The sequence below is a fragment of the Nannospalax galili genome, unplaced genomic scaffold, assembly GCF_000622305.1.
Source record: "Nannospalax galili isolate Female #2095 unplaced genomic scaffold, S.galili_v1.0 scaffold451, whole genome shotgun sequence".
NCBI lineage: Eukaryota > Metazoa > Chordata > Mammalia > Rodentia > Spalacidae > Nannospalax > Nannospalax galili.
The window spans coordinates 3,509,794-3,528,672 of NW_008331662.1; the positions used below are offsets into that span (position 1 = coordinate 3,509,794).

Here is an 18,879-nt window from a genome sequence, read left to right on the forward strand (position 1 = left end):
ATATGCATATATATGTAAATAGAGAAAAGCTGACCTATTCGGTCTGTGATTACATAATCCTTAAATGATTTAGAACCCGATACACTGGAACCTTCTTTAATTAATTTGTAACTGCCATATATCTAGAAAAACTTCTGTGCAAAAGCAAGCTGGCTCTATGTTTATGAGCAGTGTTCAGTTAGTTAACTCCTGTATGTTATTTGGGAAAGTTTATCAAATTTAGGAAAAGTTAATTAATATGGCTTCATTCAATTAAACCTAAGTTTTATATAGCTATCATACACTTAAGTACAACTGGGTCAATAAAGTTAACTGGACACAAAGTGAAGACTGCTTTCACATTAAAATTTCACTAACTTTCCTGAAAACGTTTTGTAAAAGACTATTAATGATCTTGGCTGTGACAGCGTATTAAAATTCTCCACCTTCTTCCTTTTCAATTGTTAAGTAATCTCCTTAGCAGTTTTAAGTTCTACTTTTCCTCTTATCTTCAAATAGACTTTTCAGCATATAAACCTGAATGGCTGACACCACCACCATGACTAGTAAATTAACCAGAGACCAGAAGTTGACTCTATCAAAGTTGCTTTCTTGTATGTTTCGATCACGAGCTTCAAATGCTCTAAGCAGGGTTTGTATATGACCACTTTTGCTTAGTCTGGACTTGATGCTGTTGATGGATTCCTGGAAAAAATAAAATAATTTTACTATGAAAAATACTTAGAAATTTAAAGTAACTTTAACAGTATACTTCATGCTAGTTTTAAAAATCAAAATAGGACTGGGGATAGTAGCATGCACCTTTAATCCCAGCTCTTGGTAGGCAGAGGCAGGAGATCTTTGAGTTTGAGGCCAGTGTGTCTACATGGGAAAACCAGGCCAGCCAGGGGCTGTAACCCTGTTTCAAAGAAAATAACAACTTAAAGTTTTTTAAATAGATGGCTACACAATTCTCTAGGACTTGTGTTACCTAGAGAGCCTCTGGAAGTTTATAGAAGAGTAATGATAAATTTAGATTTGTTTAACAAGGAATAAAGATCCCATGAATTGAAAAGACATAAGATGAAAAGATTTAAATAGCACTTCACTAGGACTTTTATATACATTATCTCTTTTTTAGACCTAACGACCATGAAAAAAATGATTAAAAAAAAAAAAGATTTTGGGGGCTAGAGAGATGGCTCAGCAGTTAAGAGCATTGGCTGCTTTTCCAGAGGACCCAGGTTCAGTTTCCAGCACCCACATGGAGACTAATAGTCCTTAACTCCAGTTCCAGGGGACCCAACACCCTCTTCTGACCTCTGGGCACTGCATGACATGGGCACACTTACATAAATTCAGGCAATGGACTCATATACATAAAATATTTTAAAAGATTTATTTTGTGTGTATGAGTGTTTGCCTGCATGTATGTATGTGCACCATAGATGGGCATGCCTGGTGTTCATTGAAGCCAGAAGTCTTTGGATCCCCTGGAGCTAGAGTTACAGACAGTTGTTAGCTGCCATATGGGTACTGTAAATGGAATCTGGGTCCTCTGCAAGAGCAGCAAGTGCTTTTAACCACTGATTAATCTCTCAAATATGGTGATTTAGTTTTAAAAAATTAGTGTTTTACCTGCATGCAAGTGCATCCATCATGTATGTGCAGTGCCCGCTGAGGCCATCAAAGGGAGTCAGATCACTGAAGGTGGAGTTATGAATGGTTGCTAGTTGCCATGTGGGTTCTGGGAATTGAACCTGGGTCCTCTGCAAGAGCAGCCAGTGCTCTTAACCAATGAGCTATCTCTCCATTGGTTAACCTCCATGATTAAGTTTTAAAATACAAATTTTTAGTTATTTGCCAACTATTACCTATTGCCTAATGCATTGTGTATCTACGTTTTGTTCTTTGAATGTTGGTATGGCAAGTGGAGTATCTAGTAAAACAATGGTTTTGTTTTGAAATGTAAATATTTAGTCAAAATATTAGTGAAATTAGAAAATATTTCCTTTTTAGATACATATACCATGCAATCAAAAGCATAATCTGTTTGTAATTCACAGATGTTCAAACAACAAAAAAGTCTTCTAAGAGGCACTTTGAATTACATATTTTGAATGTTACTTTATGGTAAAGGAAACTTCGCAGCTATAATTAAGAATCTTGAGGTTATTCTAGATTATCCAAGCAGGTCCAGTGTAATCACAAGCATTATGGTGACAGATTTAAGAGTTCAGAGTGACATAAGGGGCCACAAGCCATGGAATGCCAGCAGCCCTGAAGTAAAGAAGAATCCTGAAGCCCTTAAAAGAAGGGCTCAGCTCTGCCAGCACCTTTAGACATTAGACCTGGGAAATTAATTTCAGACTTGTGACTTCCTGAACTGTAAGAAAATAAATTTGTATATATTTATATATGTACATCTTCTGAAAGAATTTTTAAAAATATTTATCATTTTTATTTTATGTGTATGAGTGTAATGCCTGCATGTAGGTGGGTACAAGGTCCGTGGAGATCAGAAGAGGGCATTGGATGCCCTGGAACTGAAGTTACACACAGTTGTAGCCACCATGTGGGTGCTGGGAATCAAACCTGGGTCTTCTACAAGAGCGGCCTGTGATCTTAACCTCAGAGCCATCTCTCTAGTCCCAAGAAAGTATTCTGTTAAGTGATTTGGAAAACTTTTAAAAGGGCTATATGAATGAACATGAGTTAAAATTGAGATATGAAATTATGTCAAAAATATTAATGGTGGGCCTGGAGAAATGGCTCAGAGGTTAAGAGCACTGGCTGCTCTTGCAGCGGACCCCAGGGTTGGTTGCCAGCATCCACGTGGCGACAGCCATCTCCAACTTCAGTTCCAGAGGATCTGATGCCCTCTTCTGGCCTCTGTGGAAATTGTATGCAAGTGGGTAACTTACGTATGTGCAGGGAAAACGTTAATACACATAAAATAAATTAAAATTTATAGCAAAACATAAACAAGTATTATGAACAAATTTTCCTGGATGATACAGACAAAAATGCTAAGCTCAGTCTCTCTCATACAGTAAGAACTCTGGGTGCTTCAATGTCATTACTGAATAAAAAGGTCATACTGACCAGGATGTCTTCCAGTTTCATCTCCAACATATCTGTGCCAGTAATGTATTTCTTCCAGTCTTCTTGTTCTTGAGCCTCTTCTCCCATATTATCCAGGATCAATTCAAAGAAAATGACTTTCTCTGAAATGGTGCTGAATGTATTATCAAAGCAGAACATGTAGTCACCAACTTCAGTCTCTACACTATATTTTAAAAAAAGGGCAGTTTCAGTTATCTGTACTTCCTACCTGGGATCAACGGTACAACTAAAGGTAAAACAGAAGAAACAACACAGTGTATAGTAATCAGACATTGCTGAGAGGGTTCATTAGTATTCAAAGATAAGTATAATTTCTTGGGAAAAAAAAGCCCTGAAAATAAATTCAAGATAGTTGCAACTTAGATATTCTTGGAGTTTACTTGGCAAGTTATTCTAAATGATCTTGATCTATTTTTTTTTTAAAACTAGGCTTCAAGGCCTAAATATGTGGTATGAATTCTTTATTTTAAATATTTTATTTATTATTTTTATTTATTTTATGTGTATGAGTGTATTGCCTGCATGTAGGTAAGTGCACCGGTGTCATGCAATGCCTGCAGAGGACAGAAGAGGCTGTCGGATCCCCTGGAACTGGAGTTACGGACAGTTGTTAGCTGCCATGTGGGTGCTGGGATTAGAACCTGGGTCTTCTACAGGAATAACCAGTGTTCTTAACCATTGAGCCATCTCTCCAGCCCAGTGATATGAATTATAATAAGCTTTAATACTTACAAATTAAACTTATGGTGAGTCCTAGTCATATGCAAATATGACAGCCAATGTACCCTTCAATTGAGATTAATCTATAAACTGAATTTTGTTTTGTTTTCAAAAGCAGTGATTGTTGGGGCTGGAGATATGTTCAGTGGTTAAGAGCACTTACTGCTCTTCCATAGGAGCAAAGTTTGGTTCCCAGCACCCACATGGCTTACAACCATCTGTAACCCCATCTTCAAGGGATCCAACATACTCTCTGGTCTCTGGGCACTACACATGTACACAAGTACAGGCACATACACATACATACTAAAATCATTCTTTAAAAAGAAAGCAGTGATTGTACCTGGGTGTTCTTTTAGGCCTACAGATTAAGTGTATCTTTATAATACAGTTACCAAGATTAAAGATGAGGTCTGTAGCCAGTAACTGCAACATTTACTCTCAATGGCATTACCTGTACTGAGTGCCATTCACATCTAAACTAACTTAAGATCTTAGTCTTGCTGGGTACTGTGGCTCATGCCTGTAAATCCCAAAACTTAGGAGGCTGGGGCAGGAGGATTGCTCTGCCTCTGAGTCCAGTCTAGGATAGTGTTGAGACTGCCTCAAAAACAAAACAAAGAACTTTTTTATTTTGAGACAAGGTCCACTATGTGTCTCTGGCTGGCATGGAACTCACTATGTAAGCCAGGCTGGCCTCAAACTCATAAAGCTCCATCTGCCTCTGTCTCCTGAGTGCCGGGTTTAAAGGCACCACCATGCCTGGCAAGAAAACAAATCTTACTACCTTCATGAGAGTTGACAAAGTGATTTTCTGACAACTCTTGGTTTCCCCCTTCTTTTGGTGGAGAGAAATTCAAAAAAGGAAAACATTCTACATGCTAACGACATTTACAACTGTTGGCCCTAAAGAAAACAAACACTACTTGAGAGAATGACAAAACTAGTTTACATCTTCATAATGCATCAATGAAGTGCCTATTTATTTCACAGCAGACTGCTGATAACATTTTAACAAATTATTCCAAAATCAGCTCAGATACTCTAGGAGAGTTACTGACTTCAAAAATTTATCCAATGCGAATTACTGATTCAAATAAAAGATATCTATATGGTCTTTCTAAAAACCCTTTTAGCTGGGCTTGGTGATGCATGCCTGTAATCCCAGCACTCAGGAAGTGAAGCCAGGAGGATCTCAGAGTTCAAGGCCAGCCTAAGGTATATAACAAGACCTTGCCTCAAAAAATTTTTTAATTTTGTGTGAGGGGAGTGGGTGCACATGTGCCAGAGTATGAGTGTGGAGGTCAGAGGACAACTTGTGGGAGTGGAATCGAGTGTTTCCTTCTACTGTGTGGGTGCCAGGGACTGAACTCAAGTCATCAGGCTTAGCAGCAAGTGCTATTACCTGCCGAGCCATCTCTCTCACCATATATGGTCTTTTTTTTTTTTTTTTTACCAAGCCAGGGGGCTACTGTAAATTGCAAAGAACATTTTACAAAAGTCAGTATACCTAATGTGTATATTAATTGGGTGGCTCTTGTCCCATATAAAAGAGACTATTTTCTAATAAGGGTTTAAATATATCTAGCAAACAGCTGGGCATGATGGTGCACACTTTTAATCCTAGCACTTTTGAGGCAGATCTTCTGAGTTCAAGGCCAGCTTGGTCTATATTGCGAGTTCCAGGCTAGCTGGGGCTACAGGGAGACCCTGTCTTAAAACGATCAGATATTATATATATTATATATGTATATATAATATATATTATATTTATATGTGTATGTATATATATATATATACACACGTGTCCCATTTACTTAGATGAACCTTTCTAGCTGCATTTATATTGCCTGTACCCAATTCTACTCATTTCTAGAGGGAGGCTTCAACTAGAATTAGATCTAAGCAATGGGGTAGGGAGTTAGAGAGGATATGGATGAATACTTTCCTCTAATACCTTGAAGCCATCATCTTTATTAAAGTGGATGTGACTGGGCTGGTGGCATGTGCCTTTAATCCCAACACTTGGGAGGTAGAGGCAGGTGGATTCTGTGAGTTTGAGGCTAGCCTGTTCTACATCGGGAGTTTCAGAACAGCTAGATAGTGAGACCCTGTCTCACCAACCACCATCAAAAAACAAAACAAAAAACTGAACATTAATAACTTGCACCTCCTATGTCTCAGCATATGTTGTCTATATTTTTCTTTGGTTGATATGCAGCATTTTTGATAACGTTTGACAAAGGCAGAGTCCAAATTACACTTTTCATGTCAAGATCTTCAGTCAAACTGATCTATTTGGAACCTGTCAATTTGGGGACCAGAAGCATACATCAGAGGATGCTTAGTACTCACTGCAACTTAAAAATGCCTAAAACAACTGCTGGGGAATATAGCTAGGTGGTAGAGCCCTTAACCAGCATGCATGAGAGCCTAGGTTCGATCTCTAGTAAGTAACTAAAAGAAAAAAAATGCCCCCAAACAGGCAAACTTCCAATTATGCATTATGCCCTCAGTGAGACTGTTTAGGTGCAGGGGCCAAAATGTTCAAGAGGGAATTACAAAATGTGTGTGCGTGTGTGTGTGTGTGTGTGTGTGTGTGTGTGTGTGTGTGTGTGTTGCACATACATGCAAGGAAGACTTCTATCTTATGTGATCTGAAGAAACACAACCAGGCTCCTAAGAACTGGGGAGAGGTACAATGGTGTCACGGCGGCAAGAGTTGATATGGCAAGAACCTTCCTTAACATGAGCCTTTCTGAAATGTCCTGCTAATGCCACACCATACGTTCATGCCAGCGAAGAAAACCCATTCTTTGGTTTTAACCTAAAGCCATTATTTTCTTTTGGGACATTCTTTCATAGATTCACTACAGCTACCAAACTCAAAATGTTCAATCTCCTGTTCTGCCTTGTTCTAATCACTGGTATCTCATTGTCCTAACAATTCAGTTTTCATAACTAGTGCCATGTAATGACTACTCATCTGACTTCCCAGTTTTTCTTTTTGAAGTTAACCCTAAAAAAATGCACAAGTCAAACTCCATTTTAGTTTTGGTTATGGCTGTTCATGGAAGGCTTAAAAATGGTTTTTGCAGTTTTCTTATTTCCAATTTGCTGGTACAACAATTAAGTTTCCAGAGGCATTATTACATTCTGTAACTTGAATACAACATATGATTCTCATCTTTATATTAATCTCCATCTTTTCTCCTAGTTCCAATTTATTTTTCCTTTTTTAAATATTTTATTTTTATTTTATGTGTATGCTTGTAATGCCTGTATGTAGGTAGGTGCACCTGTGTCGTGCAATGCCCATGGAAGTCAGAAGAGGGCGTTGGATCCCTGGTACTGGAGTTACAGATGGCTGTTAGCCACCATGTGTGTGCTGGGAATCGAACCCAGGTCATCTGCAAGAGTAGTAAGTGCTCTTAACCACTGAGCCATCTCTCCAGCCCCAATTTATTGTTTTCTTTAAGCATGTGCAATGTGAATGAATTTTTACATTAAAACAAATTAGCACTTGTATACCCTTTAATAATTTACCCACTACTTTCATATACTTAATGCCTTTTAATCATTATTACATTGGAAGTTGGCATAATTGATCTTTTCTAGGTAAGTAAAACAAAGTTCAAGCAGGTTAAGATATATTTGTATGATCCTATAGCCCACTGCAGGCAAAGAGGAAGCTTGGGTTTTTCTCCGTCTTTTTACAGTGGTAGTGCGGACAAAACCCAGGGCCTTGCACATGCTGAACTCTACCACTGAGCTACATACCTAGCCCTAAAGCTTAGCTTTCTGATCTTTAAATTAATAGCTCTTTCTATAACATTGCTCAGATCTGCCTTCATTCTTGGCCATCTCCTTTTATGATTTGTGTATGAAATTTCCCCCAAAGGTTTGTAAGTTACAGGCTAGGTCCCACGCCGTGTTTAGAAGTGACGGGCTCATGGGTGCTGATAATTGAAATAGACAGGAGTGGCAGTAGTGTGTATCCTGGAAGAGGATTTTTTTGTCCCTGGGTCACTTCTCTAGCTATTTCTCTGCCCCGTCTGCCATGAGGTGAGCTACATGCTAGCACATCTTTGCCACCATGATATTCTGCCTCATCATGCATGGGCCTAAAAAAATGGAGCCAAATAATGGAGTTGATGAAACCTCTGAAAATCATAAAATCAACCTTTCCTCTTTTAAGTTGACTTTCTCAGATACTTTGTCACATCCTGAGCAAATACTGTTGAGTAGAATGGGGAACAGTTTTAAAAAGAAAAACCAACCAACCAAACAATAAAAACAAAAAAGAAAAATGTGTATCATGCATCTTGAATATAAACTTTGTAGACTGTGCTGCAGTATCAAAAAGTTGGACACATCTGGATATATTCTAAATGGGTAGGATACTGCTCAAAAAGAGACAAGAAATGTTCAGGCATAATAATTTGTGGCCTTTTAAAACTCAATCTTACCTGAATTTCCGATTTTATTATTCTCATTGGGCTTGCCTGGTATCTGAAAAGCAGCAAGGATTCAGATAATATAGAGGCGTATAAGAATGATGCTAAAAATAATGGCCAATAGCTGGGTGTGGTGGCACGCGCCTTTAAGCCCAGCACTCTGGAGGCAGAGGCAGGCGGATCTCTGTGACTTCAGGCCAGCCTGGTCTACATAGTGAGTTCCAGGACAGCTGGGGCTACAGGGAGACCCTGTCTCAAAAAGACAGGAAAAAAAAAAAAAAAAAAAAAAAGGCCAATAGATAGTTTTCTTAAGAGAATTGATTAATCTGGAAGTCATATAAAAGTGCTCCACAATATGCCACTTTACTACTATTGGGTCCCTTATACATATTTATGTTTAATTTTTCTAAAATTTTATTTTGTGTATGAGTGTTTTGCCTGCATGTAAGTGCATCATGTGTGTGCATTGCCTATGGAGGCCAGAAGAGGGTGTTGGATCCCTGGGAACTGGAGTAACAGAGAGCCACCATGTGGGTGCTGGGAACCAAACCTGGGTCCTCTGCAAAAGCAGCAAGTGCTCTTAACCACTGAACCATCTCTCAAGCCCTGTACATATTTATGTTCAATCCTCAATGTTTGGGTGGAGAATTAAATAAAACTAGCTTATATTTCACTATTTAGTTCTAAAGAGGTTATTCCACCCTTCATTTATTATGCTAAATGCTGAGAAAAAAATCATTAATATCTGAACAACTACCAGTTAGTTTCTCACTAACATAGCAAATATTAAAACTTTCAAAGAATTTTCAAAAAATTAATTAATTTTTCAAACATTTCAGAGATGATAGAACAGGAACCCAGTTTCAGATTCAGTCAAAAGAACATTAAGACCATTTCAATCACTGTAATTGGGAAATGGATTAAGTACAAAAGCATTTTATAACATTTCACTTGTTGAAAAATTCTGAAAGATTAAAAAAATTTAATTATATTGCTATTACATGCTTATATAAACCATACATATACAACTGACATTGCTATATATACACAAAACTACAAGTTACTCAGAAAAGTTACAACAAAGTTAAATTCACTAGTCATAGCTTTAAAAAAACTTTTAATTTAGCTATGCATGGTGGTGCATACCTTTAATACCACCACTCAGGAGGCAGAAGCAGGCAGATTTCAGAGATTGAGGCCAGCCTGGTTTACATATTGGGTTCCAGACCAGCTGGGGTTACAGGAGACCCTGTCTCAAAAAAACAAAAACAAAAAACAGCAACAAAAAGTAAGATTAAAGAAAATATTTAATTATATTTATTTTGTGTGTACGAGTGTTTTGCCTGTATGTATATAAGTGCATCATGTGTGTGCAATGCCCATGAAGGCCAGAACTCCCCTGAAAATGGAGTTACAAATGGTTGTTAGCCACCATGTGGGTGCTGGGAATTGAACTCATGTTCTCTGCAAGAGCAGTCAGTCCTCTTAACCATTGAGCCATCTCTCCAGACAGCCCCAAAATAAAATAATTTGTTTTAGTTTCCTTAACTGAATTCTACTTAGCCATTATAACTTGTGCGTTGAATAAAGAGAGTTAAGTTATTGATGATTTCTCCATTGTGTATGTATACCACATTTCTTTATTTGTTGATAGATATCTAAGTTGGTATCTGGTTTCATTTCCTAGCTATGATGTACCAGTATTTCTATAGTATGGTGAATTTAAGAGTCCTTTGGGTATATACCTAAGATCGGTACAACTGGGTCATATGGTAGTTATAGGGTTTCCCCCACCTCCACCCTGCCCACCCACCTTTGGTCATTTGAGACAGGGTCTCCCTGTAACCACAGCTGGCTTGGAATTCACTAGGTTAGACTGGCCTCAATCACCAGAGATCTGCCTACCTCTGCCTCCCAAGTTCTGGGATTAAAGGCATATTGCTACCACACCTGGCTTTATTTTTAGTTTTTTGAGAAACCTCATACTGACTCTCAGAGCTACAACAGTTTACAGCAGTGTATCAGCGTTCTTCTCCCCACATCTTTGCCAGCATTTATTGTTACTTGTTTTGTTGGTGATAGCTATTTTGACTAGGGTGAGAAGGAATCTCAAGTCAATTTTAATTTGCATTTCCTTTACTGGCCATTTGTATTTCTTTTTTGAGAACTGTCTGCTCAGTTCATTGGCCTATTTATTGATTGGGTAACATTTTTTTCGTGTTTAGTTCTTTATATAATCTAGGTATCAATGCCCATCTGCTGTGTAGTGAAGATTTTTCCCCCATTCTGTAGTCTGTCTTCACTCTGGCAATATAAAACCTGAAACTTTGAAATTGCCAGAGAAAAGCACAATAAAAACTCTTCAAGATAAAGGTACAGGCAAACTTTCTGAAAAGGACTCCAGTAGCACAGGAAATAATCTCATAACAAATGGAGATTAAATAAAATTTAAAAGGTTCTGCATAACAAAGAAAATAACCATCTAATCTATCTAATTTGGAAGAATAGTTTTCCAGTTAAAATGGAAAGCCTATGTTAGCCAAGACAGCAGGTATAAAATGTTACAGTAGATTAACCAAAGATAAGGAAAAAGTTAGCTGGGTATGGTCCCCTTGGTGTGGATACCGATAGTCACAGCTACTGGGGCAGCTAAGGCAGCAGGATCCCCTGAGCCCATGGAATTGAGGTAATTGTGGGCAACAAAGACCCTACCTAGACTCAAAACAAACCCTCCAAATTTAGTAAGAGTTAGGTGGATGGAAGACTTTAAAATATGGAGTTATATAATATATACAATACTACAGTAATGAATGTACTAATGTACTAACTTTCTCCGCCTTTCACTAGTGTTCAGCCAAAACAAATCCGATTATTTAGCTGGACATGGTAGTACAGGACTGTAATCCCAGCACTCAGGAGGCTACGGTAGGAGGATTGTTGCAAGTTCCAAGCCAACCAGGGATACATGAACACAGAGACTGTGCCACAAACAAACAAGCAGATTACTCACGTGTGAACACCATCTGATTTTCTTTGTTCAAAAACTAAGGTTTTGCCATCTGGAGAAGCAAGATGGAAATCAATATCTAATCCTGCTCCATCTAAAACCTATAGAGGAAGAAAATATATATTATAATAAAATAGAAAAAATTTTGTGTGTGAAGGCCAGGTGTGGTGGCTCATGCCTCTAATCCCAGCACTTGAGAGGCAGAGGCAGGGGAATCTCTGTGAGTTTGAGGCCAGCCTGGTCTATATAGTGAGTTCCAGTCCAGCTGGGACTACAGGAACACGCTGTCTCAAAAAGACAAAAAAGTTGTTTTGTGTGTGTGTGTGTGTGTGCACATGTCCATATACATCTTCATGCATGTTGTGCTCTACTTTCTATTTATTACTTTTATTTTTTCTGAGTGTTTTGGCTGCATGTGTGAAGCAGCACCCATGTTGTTCAATGTCCATGGAGGTCAGAAGAAGGCATCAGATTCCTTGGAACTGAAGTTACAGACAATTGTTAGCCACCATGTGGGTGCTGGGAACCAAACCCCAATCCTCTGTAAGAACAGCCAGTGCTCTTAACAGCTGAGCCATCTCCCCAGCCTTAAGATTTTTCTTTCTAAACCTAGAGGGATAGAAGGCTACCAAAGTTATAGAAATAGCTGAGAGAATCCATCTAGCCCAATTCCATTTACTTTTGGAACTTGTCCCTTCCTTACCCATTCCTATTGCCATTACTTAAATTTAGGCCCTGTGGACATTACTAAAATAAATCTTTCTTTTTTTGGGGGGGGGCTCTTTTTGAGACAGGGTCTCCCTGTAGCCCCAGCTGTCCTGGAACTCACTATGTAGACCAGGCTGGCTTTGAACTCACAGAGATCCACCTGCCTCAGCCTCCCAAGTGCTGGGATTAAAGGTATGTGCTACCATGCCCAGCTAAAATCTTTCTAAAACAATGCCTTCATTGAGAAGCTCTGTAGCATGAACAGAAAGAACAGTTAAATGCTCAGCCCCTTTTTAAAAACTGAGGCGATTTAAGACATTCTGTATAACTGAGTGTGCATGTCTGTAGGCCGGAGGTCAGTGCTGGGTGTCTTCCTCTGTCATCATCTTATTTTTTGACACAGGGGTCTCTCGCTGAACCCGAAGCATGTCATTTCACCCATACTGGCTGGTCAGCAAGTCCCCAGGATCTAAGTATATAACCATGGCTGGCCTGGAACTCACTGTAGACAGGGCTGGCCTCGAACTCAAAGAGCTCTGCCTGCCACTGTCCTGATGCTGGAATTAAAAAGGCCACCATGCCCAGATGGACCTATTATTCTTATTTTAATAAACCAAAACAAAAACTGAGGCCATAGACAAGTAATTTTTTGAGGGTGATACAGTAGTAAGTGGTATGGTCAAAATCTGGGTGGAGCTATCTTTCTCCAGAGTAATTTTTAGTGAGTAAGCAGGGTAGCCGCCAGCACTGCTCCATTCCTGAGGAGTTCCTCATCCAGCTGTCCCCATTCTCATTTTTTCCTTCAAGAGCCAACTTGAGTTCTTTGACATGGTCTTACTCCTCCCCAGCACTCTCATACTGGTCTTTGTTTCCCTGAAGAATACATGCCTGCCCTGTTTTTGATACTTAGTCATATGCTATGTGGGTCTGAAGTACCTTTATAATGGGTAAAATATTCACATGGCCATTTGCTATGTTTTAAAAAATATTTATTTTTATTTTATGTGTATCAGTGTATTGCCTGCATGTATGTGAGTGCACCTGTGTCGTGCAATGCCATGGAGGTCAGAAGAGGGCTTCGGATTCCCCTGGAACTGGAGTTAAGGACGGTTCGTAGCTGCCATGTGGGTGCTGGGAATTGAACCCTAGTCCTCTGCAAGAGCAGTCAGTGCTCTTAACCGCTGAGCCATCTGTCCAGCCCCCATTTTCTATTTTTTTTTAAAAAAACTTTATTGAGAATTTCATACATGCAATATAAAGTGTTTTGATCAAATCCATGCCCAATCCCTCCCTCCAACACCTCCCATATCTCCCCATCTCTTTTTTCTGACAACTTCGTGCCTCCTCCCTCCCTCCCTCCCTCCCTCCCTCCCTCCTTCCTTCCTTCCTTCCTTCTTTTTCAATGGGGCTTTTTGCTACTCTAACATTCCCCCTCGAAGAGGTAACCCTAAAATATTTTAGGGATTAGATAAGAGTTCTGAAATACTTTTGATGTTTTTGGCCTTTGGAACAGAGTAAATTGCTAAGAGGTCCAAGGACATTTTGACTTTTAGCCAAGAAACTGGCTACTTTTCTTTGGAGTCTTTTTACCCTAACTGCCTAGCCAGTTACCTCCTATTCTTATCACACCATCCTCTGAAGAGGTTACCCAAACTGCTGATAGAGAATCGGGATACAGACCGCTCTTGCTTCTATGCTGAACAGGGACGCAGGGTGAGGCAATTGGGGTACCTCTTCAATGAGTTTATCTAAAAGACTCCCAAGTTGCATAACTCTTATCTGTAAGGAGAAAAGAAGGTCCTTGCCTGGTGAATAGGGGATGTGAAGGAGAAGTAAAGGCAAGAGTAGTGAGCATTATAAGTTCTAGACAAGGAACCAAAAGTCAGAACAGGGCAAATTTCAAATGTTCATATGAGAGTCCATTGGGATTTCTTGACGAGAGCTTCCAAAAGCATCCCTCTGGGTTCCTCCTCATTTTTCTTTTGTCTTCCAAGGATGGACTGGAGAGTGATGGACTCAGGATTTGTTTTCAGGCACTTTGATAGCTGCTGGCGTGGCTAGAATCAGTGTCAGTTCCCTCTCAAAGGCTTTATCATGTGGGGGCAGGATCCAGGCAATCTCAGGCGGTCCCCTGAGTTCTCAGCCCCTATGCCAGAGGGAGACTGGAACAGGTACTCCCATTTACTATTTCAACAATTCTAAGGTTGCTGATCCTAACAGTGTTTTGTTAGCAAAGCAAATATTTTAACATCTTCTGTCATCTTACACAATTCAAGTGTGGTGACGTTGCTCTATAGCACCGTCTGCTCATCTGTCTTCATGTCTCCCTCTTTCATTTCTCTTCTTTTATTATGGCTATATTTCTCTTCTATATGCAAAACTATATTTTTGAAAAGCATTGATTTAAAATGCTATATAGTGTAGCTTCTTAAAAAACACCTGTGTATGCTGACACCATTGCCATAGAATTGTATGAACAGGCAACTGATAGCTGCTAGATGAAGAAGAGCTGATCTTCCTAAAACAAAGGACTCTATATGGGCTGACTAGACTTAGTGAATGGACTTGCACTGGGGAACGGTTGGGGACACTGACAACGCAGTTGGCCTTAACAGGGATGACCCAGTGGGGGGTGGTATGGGAGGGTGCCAGTGGGGATGGGTTATAAAGATGATTAAGACTGAGTTGTTCTGTATGATATATACCAAAAGTTCAATAAAAATTAAAAAAAAACCCACCTATGCCCACTGGCTTTTTTTACAAAAATGTTTTATTTTTATTATTTTTATGTGTATGAGTCTACATGCATGTAAGTGCACCTGTGTTGTGCAATGCCCACAGAGGTCAGAGAGGGCATTGGATCCCCTGACACTGGAGTTACAGGTGGTTGTTAGCCATCATGTGGGTGCTGGGATTTGAACCCAGGTCCTCTGCAAGAGCAGTCAGTGCTCTTAACTGCTGAGCCATCTTTCCAGGCCTCCCCCACCACTTTATAAATTAAGCAATAGTTTTTAATGAAAAAAAGGAAGAATAGAGAAAAACTTTCAATGGCTATCATTTCTCTTCTATATGCAAAAACTTTTGAAAAACATTTTTTAAAAATACTATATAGTGTAGCTTCTTAAAAAGAAAACACTATGCCCACTGACTACTTTTTCTTTTTAAAAATTTTTTTATTTTATATTTTATGTGAATGAGTGTGTTGCCTGCACGTAGGTAAGTTCACCCATGTCGTACAATGCCCTTGGGGACAGAAGAAGCCATCAGATCCCCTGGAACGAGTTACAGACAGTTGTTAGCTGTCATGTGGGTGCTGGGATTCGAACCCAGGTCTTCTGCAAGAACAACCAGTGTTCTTAACTGCTGAGCCATCTCTCCAGCCCCTAGTTTTTCTTTTTAAAAAATGTTTTATTTTTATTATTTTTTATGTATATGAGTGTATTTCCTGGCTCAAAAGATAACTATTGGGAGGCTAAGGGGGAATCACCATGAGGATCACCATGAGTTCAAGGCCATCCTGGGCCAATAGCAAGTTTGAGGCCAGCCTGGGCTACAGGAGACCCTGTCTCAAAGGGGGGGATGGAACACAACTAAAGATACAAAGTTTAAACATACAGCAAGCTATATAACTGTAACTTGTTCAAGATCACACAAGTTTTAAGGAATCAGGACTGTGAATGCAGGCTTTGAACCCAAGATGACAACAGATTTCTTTTCTAAGATATATGGGTAAATAGGAATTTTTTTTTTGGAGACTGGGCCTCACTATGTAGTCCAGGCTAGACTTGAATTTGTGATATTCCTACCTTAACCTTCCAGAGGTTGATCATTATTTGAGTCTCCAACATAGGCATGCACCATCATGCCTGGCTTCTAAGGAATTTTTTATTAATAAAAATTGTTTACTCACCTAGAGTTTTTCACTAATTCTATAGTTGGTTTCCTTGCCTCTAACTTGTCTTCCCTCAAATCTGCCTTCACACTCCAGCCAGCAATTTGCTTAGGTCTCAAGTGTCATTTGCCAAAAATGAGGGAATGAGTTACTTAGCATGGCACACAAGGTTATGGTTCCCGATCCACTGCCTGGCCTCCTGATCTAGTTCCTTTTTTGCTACTCCTTCCTTTAGACTTTACAGTCTTTAAAGCTAATTAAAACTCAATACTTGTAGTGCAGAGTACACACATACCTGCCCTAAACACTCAAACTATACATTTCAAAACTGCCTGCTCAGTTTCCCTTTCTGAAATTGACCTCATTTCTTGCATTCATATCTCATTTTCAGATTTAATTTTTTCCAGCAAGCCTATTCTCTGAACCTAAGAAGTGACCATATTCTAATAACACTTAACCATACTTTATTGAAATTACCTAAGTGGGGCGTAACGGCTCATGTAATACTAGCACTTCGGAGGCTGAGGCAGGAGGACTGCTGTGATGTTCAAGGCTAGCCTGGGCTATACAGTGAGTTCAAGACCAGCCTGGAGTACACAGTGAATGCCTGTCTCAAAAAAACCTACCAACCAACCAGCCAGCCAGCCAATGATAGCAGCAAACCTGAAACCAAATCAAAACTTGTTTATGAACCTGAGAAATCCTAAAAGCTAGGATTCTTTTTTTATCATTCCTTACTTTACAAGTTCTGGCACATATTAAATGTTCAGTAAATGCTGAACTTTTGAACACAACTGGAAATTGAGAAATGTGTTATAATCTCAGTTTTGCTCACAATGATTTTAAATATTTTATTTTTATTTTATGTGTATGAGTGTATTGCGTGCATGTATGTGAGTCAGAAGAGGGCTCTGGATTCCCCTGGAACTGGAGTTAAGGACGGTTCGTAGCCACCATGTGGGTGCTGGGAATCGAACCCAGGTCCTCTGCAAGAGCAGTCAGTGCTCTTAACCACTGAGCCATCTCTCCAGCCCCTCACTCACTATGATTTTTAGATATGTGACTCTCTGTACTTACCATTTACATTTATAAATAATTTAATTCTAAAGTTTCTTCATATAAAAATTCTACATAACTTAAAAATTAATTTAAAGCCAGGCGTGGTGGTGCACGCCTTTAATCCCAGCCCTCGGGAGGCAGAGGCAGGCGGATCTCTGTGAGTTCAAGGCCAGCCTGGTCTACATAGTGAGTTCCAGGACAGCTGGGGCTACAGGGAGACCCTGTCTCAAAAAGAATAACAACAACAAAAAATTAATTTAGCATGTTTTGGTGTATATACATGCACCGTGTGCCTGCAATTACTACTGAGTCATTGCTCTAGTCACCTACATAACATTTTTTTAATGTGCTATGTTTTGCCTTCATGTATGTATGTGCACTGGATCCCTTGGAACTGAAGTTTCAGACTGTTGTTAGTCACCATGTAGGTGCTGGGAACCAAACCCAGGTTCTCTGTAAGAGCAGCAAATGCTCTTAACTGCTGAGTTGCTTCTACAATCCCACCTATATTAACTTTTATTTTGTTTTATGCCTAACAGCACTGGGTACTTTAAAAATCTCTACATTAACTTTAAAAAATAGCATTTGGATATAAATTAAGTATTCTGTTAAAAAAAATCCTTAGAGATAACACACATCAGCACATATTTTTGTGCACTGCTACCTGGAAACATTTAAATTATCCGTGTAGAACTAATAGTCTTTTAAGAAACAATCCCTAGTAGTCTTTTAAGAAACAATCCCCAACCAGAATATATTAAAGCAATTCTTTGTAATAGCGTATTCTGCAGATACTACAAAGAAAACAATGGTATGGGAAAAACGCTGACAGTGTTCAACGAAATTAAGGTCATAAAGTTTTAACATACGATTTAATCTTATTTGATTTTAAAATAGTGTATATACAAGTGGGACGGAAATGTACCAACGAAATATGGTTGCCATATATTTCCAAAATAGGGCTTAGAGATATTCACATGGTCACAATTCAGAAATTCTTAACTGAAGCAAACACCGTGATGATTTATAATATTTGATCTGGGTGAAAGTGGTGGGGGTGTTTCAAACAAGTGTCTTCATTTCGTCCAATAATAAAAGAGAACGTGTATCAATCAGTCCTGTACTGTGAACTTCTCAGAACTGCAGCGTATTAGTAGCTAGCTAGCCCAGGGTGAATCTAGAAACAAAGCATAAAGTCACCGGCATCATGAGCATTGGCCTCTTTCCGACCAGAGGAAAGGGAAGAGGGCGGGGTGGTTGTCAGTTCCAGGACTGGCCAAACTTGTGGGTCCCAGGCGCCCCAGAGCCTCGCCCCGTGCGCCTGCGTGGAGCAGGCCGGCTTCCCTGGAGACCCCGTCCCCAGTCACCTCCCCCGCCGTGCACCCAGAAGTTTCCCACGCGGGTGAGCGGCGAGGATGCGGTGCAGCCGGGCTAAGGGGAGAAGGCTGGTCCGCCCTCCGCTCCTACCTGGTACTCGATCTCCAGCGAGGCCTTCAGGGGCATGGGCTGGTAGAAGCACTCCTTCTGGCCGGCCGGCAGCGTGAAGGTGAAGTCGCTGTCCAGAGACGGCGTGAAGCCGGCCGCCCCGCGCAGCAGGGCCAGGAGGAGCACCGGGAAGGGCAGCCAGATCGAGTCGCCCATCCCTGCCGGGGCGATCTGAGGCCAAAGGCGTTGACCGAGGTATACGGTGCTTGCGCCTTCGGTCTGCGTTTCCTCCCTGGGCTCCTCGTGGCCTCGAGATCGCGAGTCCCAGGGAACTTTGGGCGGGGGCGGCACTAGCTCGCTCGGAAAAGGGAAGCGCTATCCTCCTCGGTGCTGGGACTGAGGGCGGGGCCAGTGGCCCCTTTCTGCGCCTCCTGGGTGAGCACCGCCCGCCTCACACTCCACCTAGGATTCCCTAGGCTTTTCCCACGCCAATGAACGTCTCCGGC

At 40.3% G+C, this 18,879-nt stretch overlaps 1 protein-coding gene across 1 annotated transcript; it reads right to left on the bottom strand.

Annotated features, from left to right (window-relative positions):
- Tmed5 (transmembrane p24 trafficking protein 5) lies at positions 1-18,754 on the bottom strand (the record flags this gene model as incomplete). Its single annotated transcript, XM_008826843.2, is given in 4 exon segments — positions 1-684; positions 3,085-3,268; positions 11,293-11,390; positions 18,416-18,754. Coding segments are annotated over 4 exon segments (675 nt in total). The 5' UTR covers positions 18,590-18,754.
- Positions 18,755-18,879: the final 125 nt, after the last annotated feature.